The 25,149-nt window shown below is 45.7% G+C and overlaps 1 protein-coding gene across 2 annotated transcripts in view; it reads right to left on the reverse strand.

Moving 5' to 3' along the window:
• Positions 1 to 25,149, reverse strand: part of SPAST (spastin) — a 615,111-nt gene that overhangs the window by 18,745 nt on the left and 571,217 nt on the right. For both annotated transcript variants that reach the window (XM_069606914.1, XM_069606916.1), the window contains one exon: positions 23,406 to 23,446. In XM_069606914.1, the coding sequence (XP_069463015.1) occupies positions 23,406 to 23,446 (41 nt within the window). The remainder of the gene's footprint in view (positions 1 to 23,405; positions 23,447 to 25,149) is intronic.

Genomic DNA, 25,149 nt, shown 5'->3' on the forward strand with positions numbered 1-25,149 from the left:
CTACACACACTTGCTAGTAAAACACTCCAGACCCCCCACTTGATCCCCATGGGTGATGTAGATAACAAAACTGAGCCATCTGCGAAGAATAGGTGAGTCCAACTCCCCCCTCTCACATTCCACCATCAGAAGAGGAAAGGACCTAGACAGGAAGAAGAATACTAGCTCAGGAAGAAGGAGGTCTGACTAAGGACTAACAGGGACTTTCAGTTCCCTAATAAAAATGTAAAAAAAATTAGAAAGTGTTTTTCAAAGTTAAGAGATTTAAAATTGCTGAAGAGTAAATAGTAAAAGAAGTTGAAGCATAATGCTTGCCTCTGTGTCTTTAATAGAATTAAGACTCCCTGAACTGCAAGCATGGGTAATTTTCATTGAGGCATACTTATGACATAACGGAACCAGAACCAGAGGGGTAGAGGCAGAAAGGTCTATACCGTGAAGTTGCAGACTGGCGGTAGGTAACTCATTGAGCAATGTTCCATTTCAGCCTGCCTGCTCACAATTTAGTAATATTCCTTCCGATGGAGTACTTATTTTTGATAGCCTCTTTCAAAGGCCAGCTATCTTTGGACATTTGTTCCTCTCCAGGTGGCGCAGTCACTCTGCCTATCGCCAATGCCGTCCCGACCCCAGACTAGACAACATGGCCGTGTATTTGCCACATGACCTCAGTTCTGACCTTTTCCCATCACTTGAACAGGGACGGACTGCAGAACAGAGGAAGTGTACGAGATATCCGCCAAGAGGCAACGGCTGGGAGGGTGATGAGGAATCTGTGAGAATGAAAAACAAATCCCTCAGAAAGAACATTACTGAGAGCTAAGTAATTAATTATTTTAATTGATTCCATTTTCTTGAAGATTCCCCATCTTTGATAGAATCCCATAGCAGTGCATAAATCGAGAGGCAAGCGAGAAAACACCACCTACACCCAAAAACTTTGGAGCACTGCTTGGCCAAAGCGAGCACACTGTGCTGACAGAGAATCCAAGCAGTAATGTTTGGCAAATATGTAAATGAAGCCCAGGTGGCTGTTTGACAGATGCCCAAAGCAGGCCAGAAGTGGCAGCTATCAGGCCCATAGTGGATTGGGAGCTGAGGCTGTCAGGCACATCATTCCCAGCCAAATCGCAGCGTTCCGAGATGCAGAGGAGAGTGTCTGTTTAGTCACAGTCCTAACTGCACTAGCACCAGCATATCTCTAAGAGCTTGTCATCCTTCCTGATGTCCCTCATCCGAGTGACACAGCAGCTGAGAGCCCAGCCCATGGAACCTCTGCTCTATCTTAGCAGGGTGAGGTTGAGTAAAACACGCGGGAATAGGGACCTTCTGAAAGGTACAATTCTGGCACAACCTCGGACACAAAGGCTGGTCCACTCTCAAAGTCATCTTCTCCTTGGAGACCACACATTGGGGAGATTTAACAGAGCGTGGGGATCCCAGTCTTGCAGAAGCAACAGCTAAGAGGAAAAGCAAAATCACCTAAAGGTTGTACGGTCTTAATGCAGACCCCAATATGGCAAGTCAAAACTAAATTTAAATCCCATACAGGAACAATAAACTGGTGCTGGGGAAACTGGTTACACAAACGTGGGAATTGTGAAGTAAGAGCCTTGTTCAGGGGCTCTGTTAAAGACTGAAATGGCTGCCAGGTACACTTTCAAAGTGGTAATCTGTAGGCTTCTCTGGGGCAAAGGGAAGCAGGAAATCCAGAACATAGGAAATAAGACAGGCGTAAGGGTCCAGATCCCTGTCCTGACACCAAGCTGAAAGGTATGCCACCTGCAAGCATAAATTGACTTGGTGGCCAACCTCATAGCGAAAAGGAGCACATATAGGACGTCATCCAACAAGTCCCACTCCTTTTATCCTAGCATTTCAGCAACCAAACATGAAGGTTCAGAGTGCAGAGGTTTGAAACTGCATACTTATAAGCATATACAATTGGACAGCTGGTTACTCATTTCCTTCACCATCATTGGAAGGATTAACCTTGCCAAAAATGTTACCCAAAGTCAACTTCCTGTTTGAAACTGTACAACTTCAAACATTAAAATTAATTTGGACAAAATACTAAAGCTATGCTCAACATCTTTATGCTTCATTAAGAGCCCACGCTTGTCCCAGGACATTCTCTGAGAGGACCTAGGAAAAGGAGGACTCTCACTCCCCATTAAATTCTACTTCTGGGGGGTGCTGCTCAAAAGCCTGGTACAATTTGATTGTTTATAGCGCTAACCCCGCTTGAGAGCGCTTTACAAAGTGGGGAAGCTGACAATAGGATGGTGTTTAAAAAATGCTATTATATTTTGTGCTCTTATAACAGAATCATAAACACAACCAACAAACATGAACCGTCGTCAAATGCAAGCCCCTTCAACAACAAAAAACTCCCCCTCCCTGGTATCTCCACCATTAGCTACTATTGGTTCCGTTCCCTGAGTTGTCCCATTGTCTCCATTCCTTGTTCCCTTCTCCTCCCCCCATGCCCTCCATCCCAGCTCTACCCATTTAGCGCATATTCCTGAGGGCACCCCCTTTCCCTCTAGACTCTTTGCTCGAGCTCCATGCAATAGTCCATCCCCCTTCGTCCACTTGTGTAGATCAGGTTTAGGTCTGGTTACCTCATCCCACTGCCAGAACCCCCCCCCCCCTCATCAAGGCAGTTCTGATGAGGCCCTTCTCTCCATTATTGAATCCCAGGTCCCCACATATGGGCAGGAGAGTCAATTTAGGGCAGTCTGGAATCGTGGTGCCAACAGCTCTCGATGTCTTGGCTCTGACCTGGCCCCAAAAAGACTGCCCTTCTGGGCATTCCCACAGCGCATAAAAGAATGAACCCACCCCCATCCCCACACTTAAGGCACTCGGAGTCCGGTGCCCTGCCAATCAGAGGTGATCCTGACTATAGTACACCCTATGCAAGATCTTATACTGTATCAGAAGCAACCTCATGCATATGCACTCAGTCCTCTTCCAGTGCCCCTAGGTCAGTCTCCCATTTCTCCGTCAACCTCTGTAGGGGCTTGGATGTGAACCCACTGTTCATTTGGTACAACTGAGTGATTGCCTTCCTCTGAATTTCCCCCTCCATACGATATGCCTCAATCGGGGACCTCTCTGAGATGTCCTATGTGTCCCTCTGCTCTTGGGCCATTGCATGGCGCAATATGGTACATGCATACACTTCCCTGTCCTGCAGCTGTTGAAAAGCAGCAAGTTTGTTCTGCACAAGGATGTCCCCCACTTTTCTTACCCCTTTCTCCTGCCACCTTGTCTGCCTGCCCAGGTTGCATACTTCCGGCATGTCTGCATTCTCCCAGATGGAGGCCTCCTTGGTCACCACCATCTCTTTAAGAGCCGCTCTGCACAAGATCATCTCACAGATCCCTGGTTGCATCCTCTCCTGAGGTGGCTGGTGCCCGTACAACCTCTGCCATGCTGACCAAGTTCCCATCCTGCTCAGGTCCAATGCTATATGTGGCAGCTCCTGCCCGCCATATATAAACTCATTCACAACCAAAAGCTGGGTTGCACAATAATAGAGATTAACGTTCGGGACCTCCTACTTCCGATTCCTCCTGGAGAGCCTCTGCTATCCTTTTGTTCTTTAGGTAGTATGCAGTCAGCTTCCAAACCCCCTACCCCTTCTGAGTGCTCTCCACCTCCCCTCAGGTTGACCAGCAGCGGGGAGTTGTCTGACATCCCATCGGTAAGTACTTGGCTGGCGTCACCCTTCCCATCTAAGCACTCGAAGTAGAAAGTAGTCAATCCTGGAGAATGATACATGGGCGTTAGAATATAAAGAGAAACCCTTTTCCTAGGGGTGCAATTCCCTCCAGACATCGCTCATCCCCATTGCGTCAATAAAGGTTTTTAGTTTTGTGGGGGATCCCTCTACCGACCCCCTCCACGGTGTTCTATCCTGCGACGGTTGGGCTGTGTCATTAAAGCCCCCTCGCCCCCACCAACATCAGGTCTCCCCGCCCCTGTGTTTGGCCATCAATGCTTGGACCAGTGTTAAGGTAGCTGCATGAAGAGTGGGGTGGGGGTCATACACGTTAACAATACATACAGTCTGCTCCCACAAGGAACCCTTCACCCGAGATGTCCCTTTCTACCTTGTGCACCTGTAACGGTAGGGATTTATTTAGCCAATATTGCCACTCCCCTGGATCCCCTCACAAACCCTGCATGCTCTACCACCGAATATCGGCCTCTTGCCAGGAACCTGCATTCCATCTCCAGCATATGGGTCTCCTGGTGGAGCACTATGTCCGCCTGGTGAAATGCCAGTAATTTCGCCACTAGGCTTTGTTTGATATTGTCCAGGAGCCCATTAACATTCCATGTCATGCAGGTCACGGCCCTGTGCCCCCATATCATCCCTTCCAGCCATGACCGGTTAGCGTCATCAGCTCTAGTACATATCTGGTGGCAGCACTGGCACGCAGTCCTTCCAGTGTGCTTACACTGATGACAGCTTAATTAAAACTTATAACCCCCCCCCGTCCCCACGCTTCCCCCAACTCGAAGCATCTGTCCTGTAACTGTGGTTTTAAGCATGACCACCTTCTCCCTCTGGAGGGTGGTCTGGGGTTATGTGCACGCCATGTTTCTCCAGCGCTGCTCCAACAGTTTTCATCAAATTGGTTTAGTCCGCTTCCGATGTCCACTGTAGTGCTCATGATTTGCAGGGTCCACTGTCCAGGTTTTACTACTTTAGTCTGGAGTGCCATCCTCTGCTGCTTTTGGATGGTTCCTCCGGCCTATTCCCTTGCTGGCTGCCCAGTCACATGCTTCTCTCGGGCTGTGGAAGAAGTGAACCCTGTTTGGATCCACAACTCTGTAGGTGGCTGGAAACAGCATAGCGTACTTGATATTAGCCTCTGGAAACCATCTCTTTACCTCCTCAAACGAGTGCCTGGACTTCTGCACTGCCCTCGAAAGCCGGGATAGATACCTTTGAGCCGTTAACCAGAATCGGCCCCCTCTTTCACCACATCTGCAAAATTGCATCCCTGTCTCGATAGTTTAGAAGTTTTGCGATTATTGGCCTGGGGGGTGGCCCATCTCTACTGAGAAAAACTGACAGTCCTGAAGGGTCCATCCACTCCTTCAACCACCCTTCCAAATACAGTTCCATAGAGGGGCCCTCAATCTTTTCCAGGAGTCCCAGTAGTCGAATGTTATTGCAGCATGCCCTCCCATCCGGATCCTCCAGCCCTTCTTCCGGTGTCTTCATCCTACTCTTAAGGTCCTGGATGTCTTTGTGCATTGGCAGTATTGCGTCCTCCACTTCCGACAGTCTGTTCTTCGCTTCCCTCACTCTCGCAGGAGAATTTATGTAGGTCTTGCCTCAAGAAGCTCACCTCTGCCCCCACAGTGTCCACTTTACTCTCCAGCAAGGTCTTGGACTCCTTGATGGCCTGGAGTAGTTCATTCAAAGAGGGGATTGTCTGGGGTGCCTCCGTTCCTCCCCCTGTCACTCTCCCCTCCACTCGCTTGATCCTTTGGGGGGGATCTAAACAAGTTAATCTTCACTTGGGTAGGTGGCCTCTTTCCTTTGTCCTTGTCTTTTACCATCTCTCCAGGCACTGGCTCCCGAGTTGCTCTGTGCCCTGCTGCCCTGTCGGGTCAGCCTCCCACCAGTTTCATTCTTGCTGGGGTACACCTCCAACCACCCCTATTTCACCCCCCCACTTCTGCTCAGCGGGATGTTTGGGGAGGGGGTCTGTGTTCCCCCTGCTGTCTAGTCTGGGTTAGGGGCCCTCACTTACTCCCCAAGTGGATGTTCCTCCTCACCTCCTTGTCCCCTCTGGGCAGACAATTTCTGCCCCTCCAACCAGGCACCCAAATGGTTCCGGCCACTTGTGAGTCCCTACTGGGGGACCCCTGCACCAGCTGGGCCTACCTTCCGACTCTCCAACTCTGCTGCAGCCCCTGCACTCTTCTCGGTCGTCTCTGGGAGAGTTTTAAGTATATGGAGCTCCCCGAGTTTGGAATGCAGCCATCCAAGTTGCAAATTCACACCCTACTTTCCATCCTTAGAGGTGTGGAGGCCTGCTCTGCCTTTCCCCCACTTCTCCGCTGGTCACTGGCTTGGCCCCCTGCCTTATGGGTCTCAGCCAGCCTGTGCCGCTGCCCGGCCGCTATCATATTCGTGCTTTGCAGCAATAGAGGCTCCTCCATGCCCCTGAAGGAGCACCTCAGATATCCAAGCGATGGTGCGGGTCCGGGCCCCTCCGCTTCCCGAGAGGCGCACCCAAGACACCCCGGGGTGATGTGGGTCCACTTGCAGCCACAGGCTGTGCTGCCAGCATTCCTGACTATCCTTAGCTACTGCGTCCACTCTTTTGGCTGCCCAATTATTTCTGGGCCCGCTGCCGTCAGTGCCCTTGGCCCGCCAAAGGCCACGCTCCCATCTCCAATTGGCCCTGCACGGCCGGGCTGGGGGACAGTGCGGGCGTTTCCCGCAGTGCCACCTCTGCCCATCCGGTGGGAGACCGCTGGAGCACCTCACCGCACCCCACTCCCCTCCTTCAGCTGGCTGCCAGGACGGGGTCTGTCTAGGGGCCAAGGCACTGTCACACACTTCGGAGGGAGAGAGCAGGCCACCTCTGCCACCCCCCTCTCCTCCACACATTCACTCACTCCGGGCTGCTGGTCCGTGGGCACCTCTGATGACCACTCCGTCCTCCGCATGCTGCCTCCCAGGCTCTGATCGGGTTATAGCGGGAGGCCCGGCCCCACCTCCGGGTCACCGATGCTCCAGCCCTGTTGCACTGCCCTTTGCTCCTTCCACCTCATTGAACAGTATTGAAGTACTAATGGCAGGACGGCGGAAAACATGGATTTAGTCGTACAGGAGGTACTGATGGGAGATTTTAGTATGTTGCATAACTGGAGGATGTTGGGGGGGGCACGGTGGGGCAGTGTTCCGAATCAGTGGCGGCATGGATTTTGTGAGTGGCAGGAGTATCATCTCTTTGCAGGCTAGCTTTGACTCCAACATTTTGATGAATTTGCTATGGGAGGCGTGAGAGCATCCAGGTGGTGTGGTGTTAAGCCACCAGGCATGTCGGTGTACCATTCAAAACTGATTTGCAGATGATGCAAGAAGTTTTCAATAGGATCCTGGAGGTAAGGGGGAGTCCGTGATGCTCAAACAGAGATGGAAACATGTGGTGGAATTTGCAGATTTCTGTAATGAGACGGGCTGCAGCATGGTCGACAGCCTTGTGGGAAGCAAGATGTGCAGTTGGGAGCCTGGTAAGAGGGTGTTTCCTCCATCAATGCGGGAGTTCATCAGAGCCTGGACCACAAGTTGTACAGGGTGACGGGGGCTGTTGAAGGTTTTGGTTTTGCAGAGTGTGATCTGTAGCCAAGTTGTTTGGGCTTTTGTGGCATGTGGTTTTGGAAGGAGGGGCTGCTGTCGACAAGGAGTCTGCTCATTGATATCACTCCACTGCAAATTAGATAAACTCCTTCATTCCTCCTATCCTTACATACTATTACTCAGTGTTCCTACCTTCGAGGAGAAGACCGCCTGATTGTCTGAGCTGTTCCTTTTTTGTTTTTATTCATAAGCTTTTATCAGTCAATAAAAAATACATCAATATGTACAATAACAGCAACCACAAACAAGTGACTTACCCACTGCTCAATCTTATTACCATTTTGATACACAGATTCTCGATACAGAAAATATATAGAGAATGTCCTAAAAATCTAACCTGAGTATTCAATGACAAGTCATAAGTCAGAAGAATAGTCAGAGAATTATTTCTCCCAAATGGAGCACAGTTGATCAGCCCCATTTCTTATGGCCCTCCGGGTAAAAATGTCTCTTTTGGCAATGGACCACCAAACTAAATCTCATAACCAGTCCATATACATCGGCAATGCAGTGCCCTTCTAATGTAGAGCTACACGTTGTTTCGTGAAGATTAAACCTAAAGCTATAAACTTCGTGACCAATTTACCTGCCTTACACTTTAGGATTAAGAGTCAGTGACCATTTTGTCACTCTATAGAGTTGTCACTACTTATTGTCACTGAACGCCAGTGAGCACATTTCCACACCATGTGTATATAAAGTCTGCATTTGGTGCACAGCATTTGGGGCAAAGAGGTGGCTGTTGCTGTATAAACTTGTGAATTCTCATGGGCATAAGATACACTATGAAGACATTTGTAACGGATCAACTTTTAAGAGGCATTAGTAGAGGCTCCCTTTGTATGTAAACAATACTGCATCCATTGTGCACCAGATATTAGTATGCCAAGATGTCTCTTCCATTTAGCTTTAATCTCACGCAGTCACACAGTGTCACCCACGCCTAGTGCTTTATAGATTAAGGTAACCCTCCTGCCACCCCCAGCAAGAGACTTGATTGTGGTTACCAAACTATGCTCAGGGGGAAGAGCAGGGAAGTCTAGCCACTTCTTGCAAAGAGTGGAGATAGTGGCTGTGTATGCAAACAAATCACTATTCCCAGAAGTTTTGGAAAGGCATCACCATCCCTCATCATAGAGGCCGCTTAACACTTTACAGCCTGCATATCCCACACCCGGCGTTAAATCTCACCTTCAAAAACATTATTTCCCCACAGCACTAAATAATTGACAGTGTGTCAAAATAGTAATATCTTTTTCCCTCTTCCCAATTCTATTCCATATATTGATTTTTCAAATTGGGGTGAGCAATGTCTTAGTTGTCCTCAGGCATGCCCAGAGTGTGTGGAGTAGATTGTTATTTATTGTGCAAAATCTTATCCAGCATAAGTTGCACCTCTTCCACCCACCATGTGCTGTAGCTGTACGGCATAACAGTATGCTTTAAAATTTGGCGATCCAAACCCCACCACCTCAATAGGTACTTTGAGTATATAGAGTACTTTGTGGTGGGCCATTATTCCATAGTAATTTGAACAACAAACCATCTAATATTTTTGAAATATGCTGTTGGTATATCTGTGGGCATAACCTGGATGAAATATAAAAGCCTAGGGAACAGCACCATTTCTGAAGCTGCTATTCTACCTACTAATACAAGGGAAGGCCAGCCCAAAGCTCAACAGTGTTGCTGAGCATGCCTCCCAAATTGTTTGAATCTATGCTTTTATTATCAAGTGATACTCTTACAACATTCTTCTTGATCTTGGTGGGGTATCCAGTCATTTGACAGGAAATCTGCCGAAGTGCTTAACTGCGACAGAATCTGCTGATAAAAACTAATTGATTTATATGGGGGTGAGTAAGGTGATAAAATTGGTGGGGAGGATACTGGGGTAGAGGGATTAGTGTATGGAATGAGGGATGGTGGGGAACCCACCAAATAAAAAAAGTAAAAATACCAAAATGGTTTAAATAATTAAATCCCTGCAAAATAAATAACATAGAACCCTTGGCGGATGGTGGCAAGGTTTGTCTAGGAATAGGTTGGAATATCCATTGCCCACTGTTGACAAAAACTCACTGGTCTGATGTTATACCCTCCCATGTGTGCGTGAAAAGTGTACTGCGACCCCCCTACTGTGGATACATGGGAGTGGACCTGAACGAATGTATCATTTGTTGGAGGGGCTAGAGGAGCCTCTTGAGGCTGTACTTCTGCAATGACCTTTTCCCTGTCTAAACCCTCTTTCATGGGAGGTTTGAAAGGTGGTTGATTGACCTCGAGTTGAGTACCACGGTGAGGAGGCTGCTCCAAACCCCGATTGTATTGACCTTGAATAACATTGGCCTCGAAAGCAACGAGGGGAACTAAACCCACTGTGTTGGATGTAAGGTTTATTGGATATTTGCCTTAACGTTTTTAAGGTCTTGTGCTCTTTTTTCGCAGTTTAAAGCGCCTCATCAACTCCTTTAACAAACAGGACAGATTCCTCTATCGGCATGTTAATTAGGATGGCTTGTGTCTCTGGCTTAAAGCGGAATTGCATAGCCAGGAGTGCCGTTTCAATAGGGTACCCTATGCTAATATTCTGCCTGCAGTTTCTGGGGCATCTAGGGTGTTTTTAAGAATATTATGAGCCACATGTTTCCCCCCGTGAACAGTTTTAAGTAATTGTGACTTAAGCAGTTCTTGAACAGAATCCAATTGGTTTTGCACAGAGTACCATTGCGTACTATAGTAGCTTGCAAGCGACGTAGTGTTATTAGCTATGCGCCTAGATTAGGCTGCCGACGTAGCTACTCTTTTCCCCAAGGCAAAACGCTTTTTACACTCTGTCTGAAGGACCATTAGACAACGTCACTCCTGTTCTTTTTCTAGAACTGGTAACGACAAATGAATCGGATTTGAAATGGCCCCATACATAAATGTGGGTCTTTAGGTGCAGGTTTAAAAACTTTACACTGTAGGGATTACCGCCTTGTAAGGGATGGTGTAGTCAAGGAAGGTTGGATATGCTTTTTTATAGATTGTAGAAATGCTATTGATTGGCCAACTGATTTTTTTCTCATTCAGAATATTATCAACAAACTCTTGCGTTTGAATTTTGAAATGGCATGCAGCTTTCCTGAGCAGATCATTAAATAAAAGTTTGTTGTCAATAGGAGAACTGGTTCCAGGATCCTCTGTGACATCGGGAGACTGCAAGATACCAGCGTCAGGGTCATCTAGGTCATAGAAGGTGGGATAACTAGGATTATTATACCATGTACCCCGGTCATCAGTGTCCTGGTTATCCGGATCATACTGAAAGGGGTCATATTGTGCGTCCTCGGTCACATCAATGATGTTGTGAGATGGCGATGTATACATTTTGTGTATTCTAGGGGATTTAGCTGCCGTTTCCCCCTTTTTTGTATATAGAGACTTTTGTCTTACAGGGTAATGACAAAGGATGAAACTGCATCCATTGTCTCCTCAAAACGGTCCCTGGCCCATGTTCCAGTCCTGGGTATTACTGGAAGTGGAAAAACGATTTCCTCTGGCTTAACAGCATGTTGTTTCATATGAAGTAAAGGAGACATAGCAGAAGTAGCCTTAGTGTACTCAGGATGTATGTGATGTTTCTGTAGGACCTCTAGGTTTTGTAGTGTGTCTGGAATTCCTTGAGAGCTTTCTGTCTTTGTGTGTTTAGAAGGTTTTTGCACTTTCAACGTATGTATCGACACCTGATCAGATGAGGGTGACTGTGAAACATGCTCCATCAAAGTTTCATGCACGGTAGTTGGCGTCTGTCTTTATCGCCATGCGCTGGATGTGAGCTTGTAAGCCCAGCAGGCTTTGGTCGCGTCGAACCAGACTCCTTGTTAACGTTTTCGGCAGCCAAAGGGGAGCTGTAGCTGCCTAGGTCTTCCACATCTGATTCAAAAGCGCCAGTGGGTGAACCAGACTTGGCCTGCATTGCGTAGTCCGCCCACTGTTTAGTGCCTCGCTGCGCATTTTGGGCCGAAAGAGCTTACAAGCTGCAAAACACTTCAGAGTGGTCACAGCGAAGACAGTGGTTACACATGTGTCTTTCCACAAAAATGTTTGACAGAACTTGAAGGGAGTTCTTTCCATTTGTAAAGGGGAAGGCAGATCGACAATGGCAATTGACGCTCCTCAACTCCATTATCCTTGCCCTACTGCGGCACTTTTGTACTTATTGTATATGCTGTATATTATATCCCAACCACTTTTTATCTCTACTATGCATCTACAACTCACTTGTAACTTGCATGTGGCGACAAAGGTCTTGTTTATATTATTCATATTGTATCATTTTGTATATTGTATTGACTGTACCCGTTGTAACTAAGCTTAAAGTATTCTTATCTGCTGCACCCAGCTACCCACGGGTTCGGAGCGCATTATCAAATAAATAAACAAACAAAAGGAGAAAGTGAGAAGAGGCATTCTCTAGAATAAGTGACTAATGTTCAATCCCCCCAACCTCCCTACTGCAAGGCCGAAGTATGGTGTAGGCTGAAGCGAGCTGCGAGAATTTGAAGAGTTTGTCGAAGTCTTCAGTCGATGGTAGTCTAATTTCACTCATCAATATGTGCGTCGAGAACGCATCCGTCACAAGTTGCGTCAAACATAAATATTAAATTTGATTAACAATATCAAAAGTAGCGAAAAGCTATGGAATTCGCGTAGGAGCAACCGACCACGATGGTGGAAAAAAACAATCTGAGGACCTCGACTCGTGAAGGACCATGGGTACAGTACACGTCACACTAGGGATAGAATTACAAACACGACCTGTCAACGTCCCTTTTCAAACTTGGAAAACAAGTTAGGCAATACTCTACACGTACCACTAGATGTCGGCCTATGCAAAGCATGTTACTCTTAGCATACCCACAAGCCTCAGAAGTATGGTTCACCAATATTTTAATTTGTTTTATTGATTTTATGTCCTGTTATAAGATGTGTTAGGCAGAATTATATGCAGTACCCTTCGGGAACACTACACACAATTAAGACTACAAGTGGCAGTACAATTTCACCTTTGGTACAAGCCTGTACTACACAGTTATAGTGGTAGCAGTAGCGGAGCAGCCAGACTTATCTCAAGAGTAAGTGAGCAGTACAAATAGTTACACAAAGGACACCAATTACTATGATTCAAGAAAACATTGACTCAAGGATTCTAAGTAAAAGAATATATATTTATTTACTCAACAGTTGTATAACATTTCACTATTCTAAGTAAGTTAAAAATCGCAATCAAATACACCACACTACTTCCCTTAATTCCAGACAAGTTAAGCTCACAAAATGAAGTGGGAGCAAAATGGCACTCCAGCAATTTAAAAGGGAGGGAAAGACAGTTATTAGAAATTAGGCAAAACCAACAGGTAAGTAATCAGGGCAATTGAACAAGAGAGACTACAGTGAGGAGATCAGCTAGAAAAGGCTTAGGGCCAAAGTCAATGGGTCAAAAGTCTTTTGCTCAAGATCACACAGTTCAGGGTAGTTTGTGGTAAAGTTCCTAGCACAGATTCCGGATGAGGTTGGTCAGTAGAAAAGTTAGTTCAAAGAGAGGAGAAGGGCAAGCCCTTGGATTGGAGAAAGATTTCAAACACTTTCAATGCAGCTGAATGAAACAGACAACCGGATTTGCACAGTACCTTAAAACGGAGAGGGAGCTGTAGCTGATGTGGATGTTCCTGGTGGTTCCTGCAGGCTCACGGTTCCTGAAGCGATTGTCGGACTGACACGAAGTAGGAAGACTGGAGGGTCCTGCGCCACTCAGGGAAGAAACCAGCAGCAGAGCAAAACAAATAAAAGGTGCGCTCCCTAAAACCCAAGCAGGGTCCGACCTTCCTGGCTATACCGCCCACTGTAGCTCTGTACAGCGAATTTGACCAGAGGAGGGGCCCTGGCTTGCAGTTTGGGAGAACTGGTTGGTCCCACCAGCTCAAGGGAAGAAGTTTCCTGGAGGATCTTCTCTGTCGTCGGATTTGGAGATTCGGACCTGCAGCAGGGCTTCACCGGGCGGTTCAGTCATGGTAGGGGTCCTCTTCTTCCAGTTCCTCATTGGTTCTTTCGTTCCAGTGGCGACTCCGTCTTTCCAGTCCCAGAGACCTACTTTTTATGCAGTTTTCCACCATTCCTACAGCCTGGCTGTCAATCACACAGCAGGGTGGCTGGCCTGGCAAGGCCAGTCCCCTTAGCCAATCAGACAAGAGTGCGACTTGGGTTACCAAGGGAACCCATGGCAGGGGTCCGAAGATCCCTCCCTCACATACTGTCTACCTAGACTATCAGGCACCTTAAGGAGGGCGTCTGTGCAGAAGCCTACGAAAAGACAGCGAACAAAGGAGTCCTCCCCGGTTTGGCGCAAAGAGGAAAACACGAGAAAGACTTTAACAAGCAGAAATGGCGAATAAACCCAGCCAGAACCAAAATAAAATGTATTTGGTCAAGCGGGTTTATGTTCGAGGCTAATATAATAGCCTGAAACGATACCACGTTTATATGATATAATCACGGTAGAAAAGTTAGGGTAGTTACCACTGCCACCAGCCAAGTCTTAATGTTAAGGGAGCGAAATAAGGCTCCAAGAGGACAACACAAAAAGGGATAAGAGTCAACCCTTTCCAATACTCCATGTAAGATGTGGTCTACTGGGTCTGTGGTTTAAAGTGACTACATAAAGTTAATGGCAACTTTACCTGTTTCTGGGGGACAGTAGTCAGCCCCAGAAAAATGGAGTCAGTGGGAAGTCTCAAAGACAACCCTGTGTCACTGCACTGAAGGTGCTGTGCAACACACACAAAAAGTGGTGCACATGGAGTAGGTGAGGCTCCAGTGCCCAGGATCACACAAAGGGTGAAAACACACACAGCAAAACACACGTACGAGTGGGAAAAAGGCTCACACTCTTACCAGGTGAAAAAAAGAAACCCTAGAACTCCAGCAAAGCTGCTGAGGGACTCATTAGGTAAGGGAAATCAGCCTTTTATGAGAATTCTCCCTAACAAGATGTTTAATTTTATTTTGCATCTTTGATTCATTGTTTATATTACAATAAAGATGAATCAAAACACACGATTTTAAACAAAAAAACAAACATTGAATCAGGAATTCCTGTGAATGATAATGGCAGCTAACTAAATTGAAGACTCAGCTGGTAGTTGAGCAACTGACACAATCAATAGAACATTATCTAAGGAGAAAGAAAGCATTACTCTTGAATCTAGGCAACAGTGGCAAAACTGTAGCCATTTGCCAGAGTGTTATGCTCCGATTGGCATATTCTTTCCTGCATGAAAGATCTCGAGATTCTCTTGCAGGAGACCAAGATGACCAAGGGTAAATATTTCAGGCCCCATGCTGTCAAGTTGAATGCCCCTTGGGAAGAAAAATGGGATAACGAAAAGACAGGCTAAGCGAAAGAATACAACTTTCCTGGCTAATGTGGCGCCATCACAATGCAAGGGCAGTTTGAAGTAAGTGCTCCAGTCAGGTACAAATACATCTCACTGGGATGGCAGACATATCAAATTGAAGCGTGTCACAAAGATTTATAAGTGAAGATGCCATTCTTGAAAAAGGTTATCCACTACACATTTAAGTTGCCATTTGTGATCCTGACGTGTTTATTTGCTGTGCTGAGAGAAATCATCCTTGCCAGGTGAGAGGCTATGAGAACCTGGGCATTCTCAGATCTGCACTAGTAGAATGTCCAAAGAATGGGATTTAATGCTGGTATGCTTGTTCATACAAACCAGAGAAGTCATTGTCACGATCAGCATTTCTGACTCTAAAGCTGGTAGAACCTTCTCCAAAACTAGAATAGTTGCCCTTACCAATTGAACATTTACATATTTATGGTCCTGAAGGGACCAAGCGTTCACAAATGTTGACTCCATCCGAAAATGAAAGTCGGGGTTGATTTGTTGAGGAGGTTGTCTATGTTCTGATAATGAGACCACTCAAAAAATTTGGATTCTCGGGTCAACCATAGAATGTCATGCTTGAATTATCTTGGAATGGGAGGCGGCTTTTACTGCTGGTCCAACATTTGGTTCCAAGATGCCACCATGTAGAGTTCTATGCCAAAGAGCCTACAAAGGTCAGCTTCTGAGTGGGCATCAAACAGGATTTATTCTAACGGACCACAAGGTCCAATGTGAAAAGAAGATCCTGTATTGTCTTAGTGTCTTGACGTTAAAGCGAGTATGCATAGGGATAGTGGAATCTATTAGTCGATTGTTCAGCTAGCGGTATATGTGTATGCCAGGAGGTTTCAGATGCAAAGCTGCTACTGCCATGAATTCATACCACATGCATGCATTGGTTGTGACCAATGAGCAGAGTTGGTACTAGCAACGTTAGTCTAGTAGAAATTGGCAAAGAAATGAGGGCCCTAATTTTGAATACGAAGGTGAGCATTTTTCTGGTCCATTGCACAAATGAAGTCTCTTTTTTATAGAAGAGTAAATCTGCGCTGGGAAGATCTCGATTCTTTCTTGGTGAAGGAAGAAGAGGTGGGGGAAGATCAAGAGCGGAACACCTAGTTATTTTTCTTACAACATTAAAAATAATAGACACATGCCCTTTTCTGACAGAGAAAAAAAATTCTTACATAACCTGGGTGGGGTGAGAGCAAAAAGGAGTGAAGGAAGGGGGAAGTGAAAACTCCTGCTTAAAACTGACATGATCCAATAATCTCTGGCAGTTGGGTCCAGAGCCAGTACATTTAGAGGGACAACGCTCCTTCTCGATAGGAGTGGAATAGATCAGAAAATGTAAAGTCACTGTATGACCTGGGAAGATCTGGATGACTGGGAACCAAAGCCTCTGGGCTTTTAAGGTTTTCGCCTCTAGAAAGTGGGTGAAAGGTTTTGCTGGTAATGTTTACAATCCTGAAATCCTCAAAACCAAGCCCAATGCCGATCTTGGTCCGATCCTTATTTAGCTGTACCTTGAAAGGGTGTGGTAAACTGATTGGTAAGTGACACTACAGTTTGGGTTAAAGTGTTTCGCTTGGTCAGCTTGTCGGTAGATCGGTGCAAGAAACCAAGAACACCAGGGGCCAGGTCCAGGAGTTCTTTGCTGTCCTAGTTATATTTTGCTGCCTCAAATCAACACTTGCCACCTAGTGCTAAGGGCAATTACCATGCCACTGCATCAGTCTGTGCTGCAAACTATTTGGCTTCAGTAATACATAACCTGAAGACAGCCCTCATGCCATACAGCAAATCAGACTAACCTTGTCAACCGCTTTCATGCATTTGCCTGTCGTAGATGTAGGATAAAAGTTTAATCTTTACGCCAATGTAGTACAAGAATTTTCAATACTTTGACAGAGAAGCGGATAAAGAAGAAATGGAGAGTGTGGTTCATAGCAGGACAAATGCCAAAAGTGGTGCGCCTGGGGATGTAAAGGCAGCACAAAAGTACACACGGCTACCCCAACTAGGGGAAATAGCCTTCCTACCTTATGGGGTACACAGTCTAAATCAAATAAAGGAAAGCTACAACCTAAACTTATATTCAAAGGACTATACACTATCATTCATATACAGAAAACATAATCAAACTTATTAAATACTGCTACTAGTGATTTAAGCATGGGTGTTTCCTGTTTTTATAGAATAGCGAGAGGGTGAAAAAGTGGACGCACGTAAAGTGAATTTAGAAGCGTGAACTACACTAAAAGTTGTGGTGGTCTTAAAGATGGAATCAAGACTCACCGGTAAAATGTGAAGCAATTGTTTTCCATATCATGATTCTATAGTATGTCATGAAACTTAAAGAAATAAGTTGATAATAAACTTTTAATGAATGTATTTTGTTATTGAAGGGACTAGGACAGGAGTATGATGCATGTTGCAGTGAAGCTGATCCCACATATAAAAACTATCGACCCCTGACGAAAATGTCCAGCGGAAGATAGCTTGAAGGACAGAAACTTGCAAGTTGGGTTAATTACGGAGCAAGATTTGTGCATGAGAGTATTTCATGATGAATGATAGTGTATAGTCTTTTGAATATACGTTTAGGTTGTAGCTTTCCTTTATTTGATGTAAAGGCAGCAGCCTTTTTCAGAGGGATATACCTACACCCTTAATCAACCCTCTTGTTCAAGGACTGCAAAAGGAGAACGGTTCTCCCAGATCTTGCAAGCCTAATCAAGCACATCTTTCTGCAGGTACAGCTCAGAGTAAGAGTCTGCCGTACTTGTTTGTAGTTTAGCCAGTACACCTTACTCCAACAACTGAGCCAAAGAATGTGGTACCTTTGAGGAACTCAGGTTGACATTGTTGACCAATCTACCACTGTGAGAAAAAGGTTTATGCCAAGCAAACTAGTGGTATGAAGAGGAAGGAACCCAGTCTCCTGGAGCGAGATGTCCTGAATGCTGTGGCACAAAGGGCAGTATTGGGTCCCAAATTCTTGCTGTCCAAAGAGCCCAGGCGTGGGTGAAGCAATGGATCAGAGGTACAAATTGGAGGACCTAAAATGGCAACAGGGCTCCCTTTCAAGGCCTCAGCCCTGTTGACTATTTTGTAAACATTGTATATCAGTCACTGGTAAGAAAACGGGGAGGGAAGCATAGTCGAAAACATGCTGCAGAACCTGGGAAAATGAAGGGCACTGACAAGTCCGCAGAGAAAGCCATGCTAGAGGATTGGAACAATTGGGCGTAATCCCTGTAGTGGACCAATGCTATTCAGGAGGAACACTCCTAGTTTAAAACCTGAAGTAGCTTTTTTTATCTCCAGCGTTGGCCCCTGCAGGGTATACCTTGGGGCAGCCACTGTAGAATGAGTTTGACCCCCCCTCCCAGGTCCAGTTACTAACACATGGTCAAGGAAGGTTGCTGCAGAGACGACAAGGCCTACATGATGATGTCTTTTCTCCTTAATGAAGGACCTGAAGTCTTCCTAAAATGGCCTGTCTGAGGTGCATCCATAGTCAGAGCACAGACTGAAAGTGTTGCAGCAACGGCAGAGGTTCCACGAGTGGCCGGGTCCCAAACATGTTAAGCAAAATACATGAGGGCATGATGTGGGGAAGTGCATTTTCAGAACCTGCCTAGTTTTGATGGCAGGAAACTGCACTTTAAAGCAAACAAGTTGTTTGTAAAAGAAAAGAATGAGGGAAGCAAGAAAAGAAACTCCTGTGCTGCAGACAGTCGTCCAGCAGGGCTCAGAAAAGAGAACTACTGAGTGAGGTGGGACGTCAGTTTCTATAAAAGCCAGTTTAGTAAAAATCTCCTACTAAAGTATTATAGGCTTGAGAAATGGTCTTGCGTCTGCACAGTCTCCCCCCACCCATTCCAACATCAAAACTTTTGCAGCTGATATTATAAAATGTCTTAAGAGTGTGGGTATGAACCACCTGGTTTCCTGGTTTCCTGGTGACCAGGATGCAGGCTTTGTATCTGCTTCAAAAGAACATCCATCTATTTCAAAGTAGCGTGAACTGGAGAAAAAGTTGGAAGCGAGAGTCACAAAGGCAAATTCGGGTGCAAAGCAAACGTCTTTAGTTTAGACCAAGAGAAATGTTACAAAAAAGTGAACAGTACATTGGAGCAACAAGAATCCCTTCTCAGAAATAAAGAAATACCTAAAGTTAAAACTAAGACTCAATCTTTTACAGTGGAGAAGAAGAAGAAAGGAACTAAGAAGAGGCATACAAAGTACACGTAAACTGACAATGGTGAGAATGCTATGTCCAACATTTTAAAGTTGCGCAATTCTCCTGACAAAAAGTGGGAAGAGCCCTACAAGTCTGGAACACTAGAGGAGCAGACTTGCTTGTTTTAGATAAGATACCCACGCCAATAAGAATTGGCTTTTTATACTGCACACTGTTAGGAAAAATAGATTATGGGTGACTCGAGACCAATTAAAAGCTAACTATCTGCTTTATTTTAACTTGACCAAGCCCAAAGGGATGGGGCTACGGAATGTACAAGTAGTCTATTGAGATTCTTTACTTCCTTTAGTATCACAGTCCTGTGAGAAACCAAAGGGTGTGTCAGGAACTTTCCACCCAGATTGCCAGGACACGGTCATTGCTTTTGGATCCAGTTCCTGGGGGTGGACCAGTGCAGGAGGATCACCTGGGTGAATGAGGGGTCTTCAGGGAGAGGTCGTAAGACAACCAATGGTGAGATGTAGTATTCCCCCTTTCTAGTACCCATAACCCATCTTATTTTCCCAACCCCGCCTCTTTTCTACACAAACACAGGGCCGAGGAAGAGGGTGAGAGAGTAAAGAGGCTCCCTTACATATCTCATTGGACATTTCCCGTTAATCGGGTCAGGCAAAGTCAGGCACTTGACTTTAATTACATACATCTGATACCCATTAGCTCTCCCCACACGGATAAAAGGTGGACCATAGAGGCAAACACTGAACAAGATGGAACACGAGAAGGAGCAGAACTTTCAGGGCAAAGACGAACCTCCTGGAGCAGAGCGACCGACAGAGGGACGAGAGCAAAGGGTAGAGAAACCCAGGAGATACCTTGTAGGAGTTTGTTGCCTCCGAAGAGCTGTGAAAGATACGAGGAGAAGGCCAAATCCCAGACAAGAAGACTGCATTGTGTTTCAAGGGCACCAGCGACTCTCCCGGGTGAACGACAGTTGGAGAGGTGAAGCCAAGCCTGTGGTATTAACCTTGACGCGTGAATTAAAACTGCAAAGACAAGCAAGGAATGCACACAGCCGGTGAGTTGGCGACCGAAAGGTAAGGCCAGTGTGTGTTAAGGAAAGATTGAAGTTGCAATAGTATATCTCACAATTGAAGCCTGCACGCTTGTAAATGAGACGCGAAGGAAGGCAGACCTGTGGTGAACTTTAAATTACTGATACCTGTGAAGGCAGTGATAAAGAGTAACAGAGTGGTCTGGCGAAAGGAATTAGCCCAGTTGAAAGTCTCAGCGAAAGGTGAAATGTTTTGTTATAAAGCGGCAAAGTGAATGAACTCCAAAACGCATAATAAACACGATTAATCCCGGCAAAGGGGAATTTTGAACTTTTTTGCTTGTGATACTGAACTACCCAGACCAATAGACACTGAGGCAAATAACAGGAGTCCGAGCTGAAGGGAAAGTCTAAGCGGTCCTGCTAAGGTCTATAGTAAAAACATTGCACACTTGGAAGTCTTCAACATCAGGAAATGCTACGAGCCTGATTGAGGGAGACCGAAAGTGTGATAAATTAGGGGAAGGGAACCACTGATGAATGTGAATTAAGCTTGGGGAAGGGATCCCCTGCAAGTGCTGTGATTGCGAGGTCTGAGCCCGACTGAGGGAGATCTACACTGAATCAGGTACTTTTTTGGTTGAAAGGTCCGAGCCCGATCGAGGCAGACCTACGTGAACCTTTTTCTTTGAGAGGTCTGAGCTCGACCGAGGGAGACCTGCGTGAACATTTTGCTGAACTGTGAAAGAATTTGCGAAAGCTGGAATAAGTGACTTTAACGTGGAAGGCCAAGTGGTCCTCTATCCACGTTTTGAACGGCCTTTGTTTTGAGAACCTGAGCCAGAGTGCGACATCCGGTTTATGGGGACCGCCTTACTCCGTGCTGTCCCATCGTAGGAAGGAGACACTGATTTTCCTTTGCATACATATTCCTTTTTGCACATGTTTTGTAAACGTGGCTGAAACTGAAACTGCACTGGTCACCTGGCTACCCTCTGATCTCGGGCCCAGGTCCCCTCCCCTGCCAGTTGCACACCTGCACTGCCTCCCTGGCAACCCATGCACCTGGGGACTGTTTTCTGTATCCCTACAGTCCCCTACCAGCACTCGACACCCAATGTCTGCACTTACCCTTGCACTTGCCACCAGCTGGCCACACCTTTTACTTATTGCTTATTTATTCTATTTATTTTTACTGTCAGTACCATGCACTGCACCCCCCCACCCCCACCCGCCCACCCTGCGCTTTTCCCCTTGCCCTGCACTTGTGCGATCTCAATGTCACCTGACCGTCTAGTAAGATCATTGTCTCTGCCTTCCCTCTGTTCCCCTTCCCTTGCCTTGCCTCATCGCGCCTTGAAAACACTTGTGTATAGGTGCGTTATAAATGCCATATCATATAAGAGATACGGCAGGTGTTAGGTTTTGTCAGAATAGGCCATTTTGATTTGACAAAGACTGACTAGGACTGCGTTTTCTTTTAGAGACTACTCCCATTTTAGCTATAGGGCAAAGCAGTAGTTTTTCCAAACGCCGAAAATTGAATAAAGGTTTTGAAATTTTATCTCGCGTCACTGTCATACTTGTGATACCATGCCTCCCTTACAGTCATCAGTCTTTTCCAGTCTCCATTAGTTTAGGGCTTCCTCCTCAGTGGGTCAAACAGTCACTGTCAGTCTCTGGAATCTTATAGTGTCCCAAACACTTCCATCGATGATCTGTGCTTTACTTGGCCCCCACTAAAATGATGAGCATCTCAAGTTGGTCCTCCTGGATTCACTTTCCAAGTACCACAACCCAGTATATCCTTTTGATCACCCGATGGGGGTGTGCGACGGGCACTGTGCAGCAAGTTAGACACCAGGGTACTTTCAGCTTTCCCCACTGGTATGGTCTTTGCAGTCCAATATCAATTTGGGGTTTGGGCTAGGGTTCTATGGCCCTCATTCTGGCCTTTTCACTATCACCTACGCGAACCTTTCTGGATGAGGCCACTTCCTTTCTCTGTCTTATAATGCTCGCTCCCCCCGCTGGTCTTTAACACTCTTTCCTGTTGGTTTGCACCCTTCTTTGACAGTCACTCCATTCCACCTTCCTCAATTCCCTATCCTTCCTCTCCTCCATTTGCCCTCCGTTTCCTTTACTATGTTCTCCCAGCTCAGATTCTTCACCTCCTCATCGCCCCCTCCCACCCTCCAACTCCAACCTCTCCCTCCACTCTATTTTCCGGCTCTTGTCCCTCTGTGCCCTCCTCTACTGTCACCCAGCTCCCACACCTCCCTTGCTGCTCAGGTACCATTTTGATATTATTATTATAATAATAATAATAATAATAACTTAGCATTTATATAGCGCTACGACCCCTCAGGCATCTGAGCGCTGCTTATTATTACCCACAGTGTGTGGTGCTCATTTATCGACATCAGAAGGATGAAAGGCTGAGTTTGGCCCTGTCGGGATTCAAACCTGTATCAGCAGGCTCTGCAGATGTCAAAGCGAGCGCTCTACTCGCTGTGCTATCGGACCGGCCATGAACACATAGCGGATCGTGAGTGGGAGACCTGCGACAGCTGTGTAATACTTAAAAGCAGACTTCCAGATTGGTTATAATGGGAGCGGAGTAGAAATCCCTGAGATGCATTACTTCAGCTGTGAGCAGATGTACAACTGTGTACAGAGGCCCTAAAGAGGAGTGCACTATCGTGGCATTGTTCCCTTAATTTTCACTTGACTTCAGAATGACGCAGAAGCTGTATGGGGTGGATTTAATCTACTTTTAGTAGAGATCTGGTAACTTCTTGCAAAGACGCTGAGCATCCATTTGACTCCAAGGGCTAGTTCATGGAAGCTCATTTTCACAATGTTTGATTGTCTCTGAAGCCGAATACCATAAATGTCACTCTGCAGCTCACAATGCCCCCTGACTATGGGCCTCTGAGTGGGGGATCTTCAATCCAGTGTGCACATACATTTTATGAGCCATGGTGGGCATCTCCAGAGGTCATGGGTGTCATAACAGACAGTGGGAGGGATGGCGAGTCCCCTGTATACCACCTGAGTAGCCAGCAATGCAGAATAGGAGGTGGTCCCAAACTCCTAGGGTCTTTCCAAACCCCATCGCCCTGCCTCTCAATTAAGGCGGTCACAAAGCCGAACTGGAACAAAACAGCAGACAGAAAAAAGTATTCTTATAGGCAAGGGACTAGCATGAAATGTATAGCTTGACTTGTTATTCCTCAATTTAAGATTGTTGGGTATTAAGAACCCCCTAAACGTGCACACATTGAGACCCACCTCACTAGCAGACATGTTCTTCACCTGTTCTGGTTTCAGTTCTGTAAATAAAGCAAATATAAATAAGAAATGTTTTAAGTATTTTGTTCATCTTGTTACACATGACAATCAAGGAAAAAAAACAGAAAATTATATGAGATAATTTTTAAATACTCAAATTATTAAACTAACAAATTAAAAATAGAAATTCTACAATACTTTGCTGGCCTCTATGAATCTTGGATGGAGGCTTTGTACAAGGAGCCAAATGAAATGGGTAACCCTGATTCCTAAGTTCTTCAGGTAATCCGTTGTCTATTTAAATGAAAAGGATCCTTGAACTCTCTTGCAATGACTTCCTGTTATTATGTAATAGTTGCACCTTTTGATTTAGCGTTGTTGATTGGGAACAGAAACCTAAGTGAATCAATCCAGTTTTCCCATGGCCGCCGAGAGGACACTGCATCTTTTAACCCCCTTAACTGCTGGGGGGGGGGGGGGGGAGGGGGGTCCCTCACAATGCAGAGCACTTTTTTGGACATTTCGGTATGTCAGCATTCAATCCCTTGTAACTTTTTTGCACCCCTTTCTTCCCATATGTAGGCGGTCATAACGCCACCAAGGATTCGTGGTTTGCTGTATGGGTGTGTGGGGAAATAACAGAAAAGCAACAAAATTGTGTGTTCCTTCAGAAAATAGCAATAAAACAATGTACAAAGAAGCCTGTGTTTTTTTTTCTTGCAAGAGCTAGAAACAAAATGTTTGCAGTTCTGAATTTGCCATTTTCCAAGCTTTCAAGAACAGGTTGAGTGTAAAGAATTTATTTTATTTTTTCATGTGTGTACCTTCATTTTGGTGGGGGGGGGGCGATTTTACCCTTTTTTTTTTAATTTAAACATGCTTGCGCGGAATGGAAGAGGAGGGTAGGAAAGCTCAATGGGAACACAGAAAGGCATACATTTCTGAAAAGTAGATAAAGTTGCAAGTTCAGGAAGGGGTCATTTGCGCAGGTCAAGCAACAACTATATACCCATAATTCCAAAGAATTGGAAAAGTGACAGAAAAAAAGTATGTGCTGGACACATTTGCACCTGCAAGTCAATGGCTTCCATGAATATTCAGAAAAACAATGCACCACTACTTCTCTTCACTACTCTTCTAGTTAGGAAATCACACATTTTTCATAATTTTTCACAGAACAGGCATACCACAAGCCATGGTACACAGTATTTTTATGCCGACAGCCTAAACTGACATAATTGGCATTTGAAAATCACAAAACCCAATGTGGCGATGAATGCCAAGCCTACATTTTTTGAAAGAGCACAGGTTGACCTTTTGAAGGATAGGTGATTTGCGCAGGCCACAAAAGCATACAGTACCAAAAGGAGCGACTAAATGCAGGGCACATTTGGGAAATTAAAGGGTTGTGCAACAAACTGCAGTAGGAAATGTTTGAAAAAGGTTATCACAACCAAAAGAAAACACCACATACCCTACCTTCCCAATGGTGTCCCGATGAAAACGGTACCTCACATGTGTGGGTGCACTGACCCGGGTGCAAATGGGAAAGGCTAATCCACTGGTACACTGAATGCCCCGTGGAGACCAAATGTATAGTGTTTGTGGCCTTCTGGACAACCCACAGACTTGGGCCTGGGGTGTCGCAGCCACTAAGGAAAAAAGGGAACCCCATGCATTTCTGAAAAGTTACCCGTGGGAATTCAGAGGTTTCACTTGCGTATGTCGCGCTACAATGTATTAA

The sequence above is a fragment of the Ambystoma mexicanum genome, chromosome 4p, assembly GCF_040938575.1.
Source record: "Ambystoma mexicanum isolate Mex_15411 chromosome 4p, UKY_AmexF1_1, whole genome shotgun sequence".
In the NCBI taxonomy this organism is placed as follows: Eukaryota; Metazoa; Chordata; class Amphibia; order Caudata; family Ambystomatidae; genus Ambystoma; species Ambystoma mexicanum.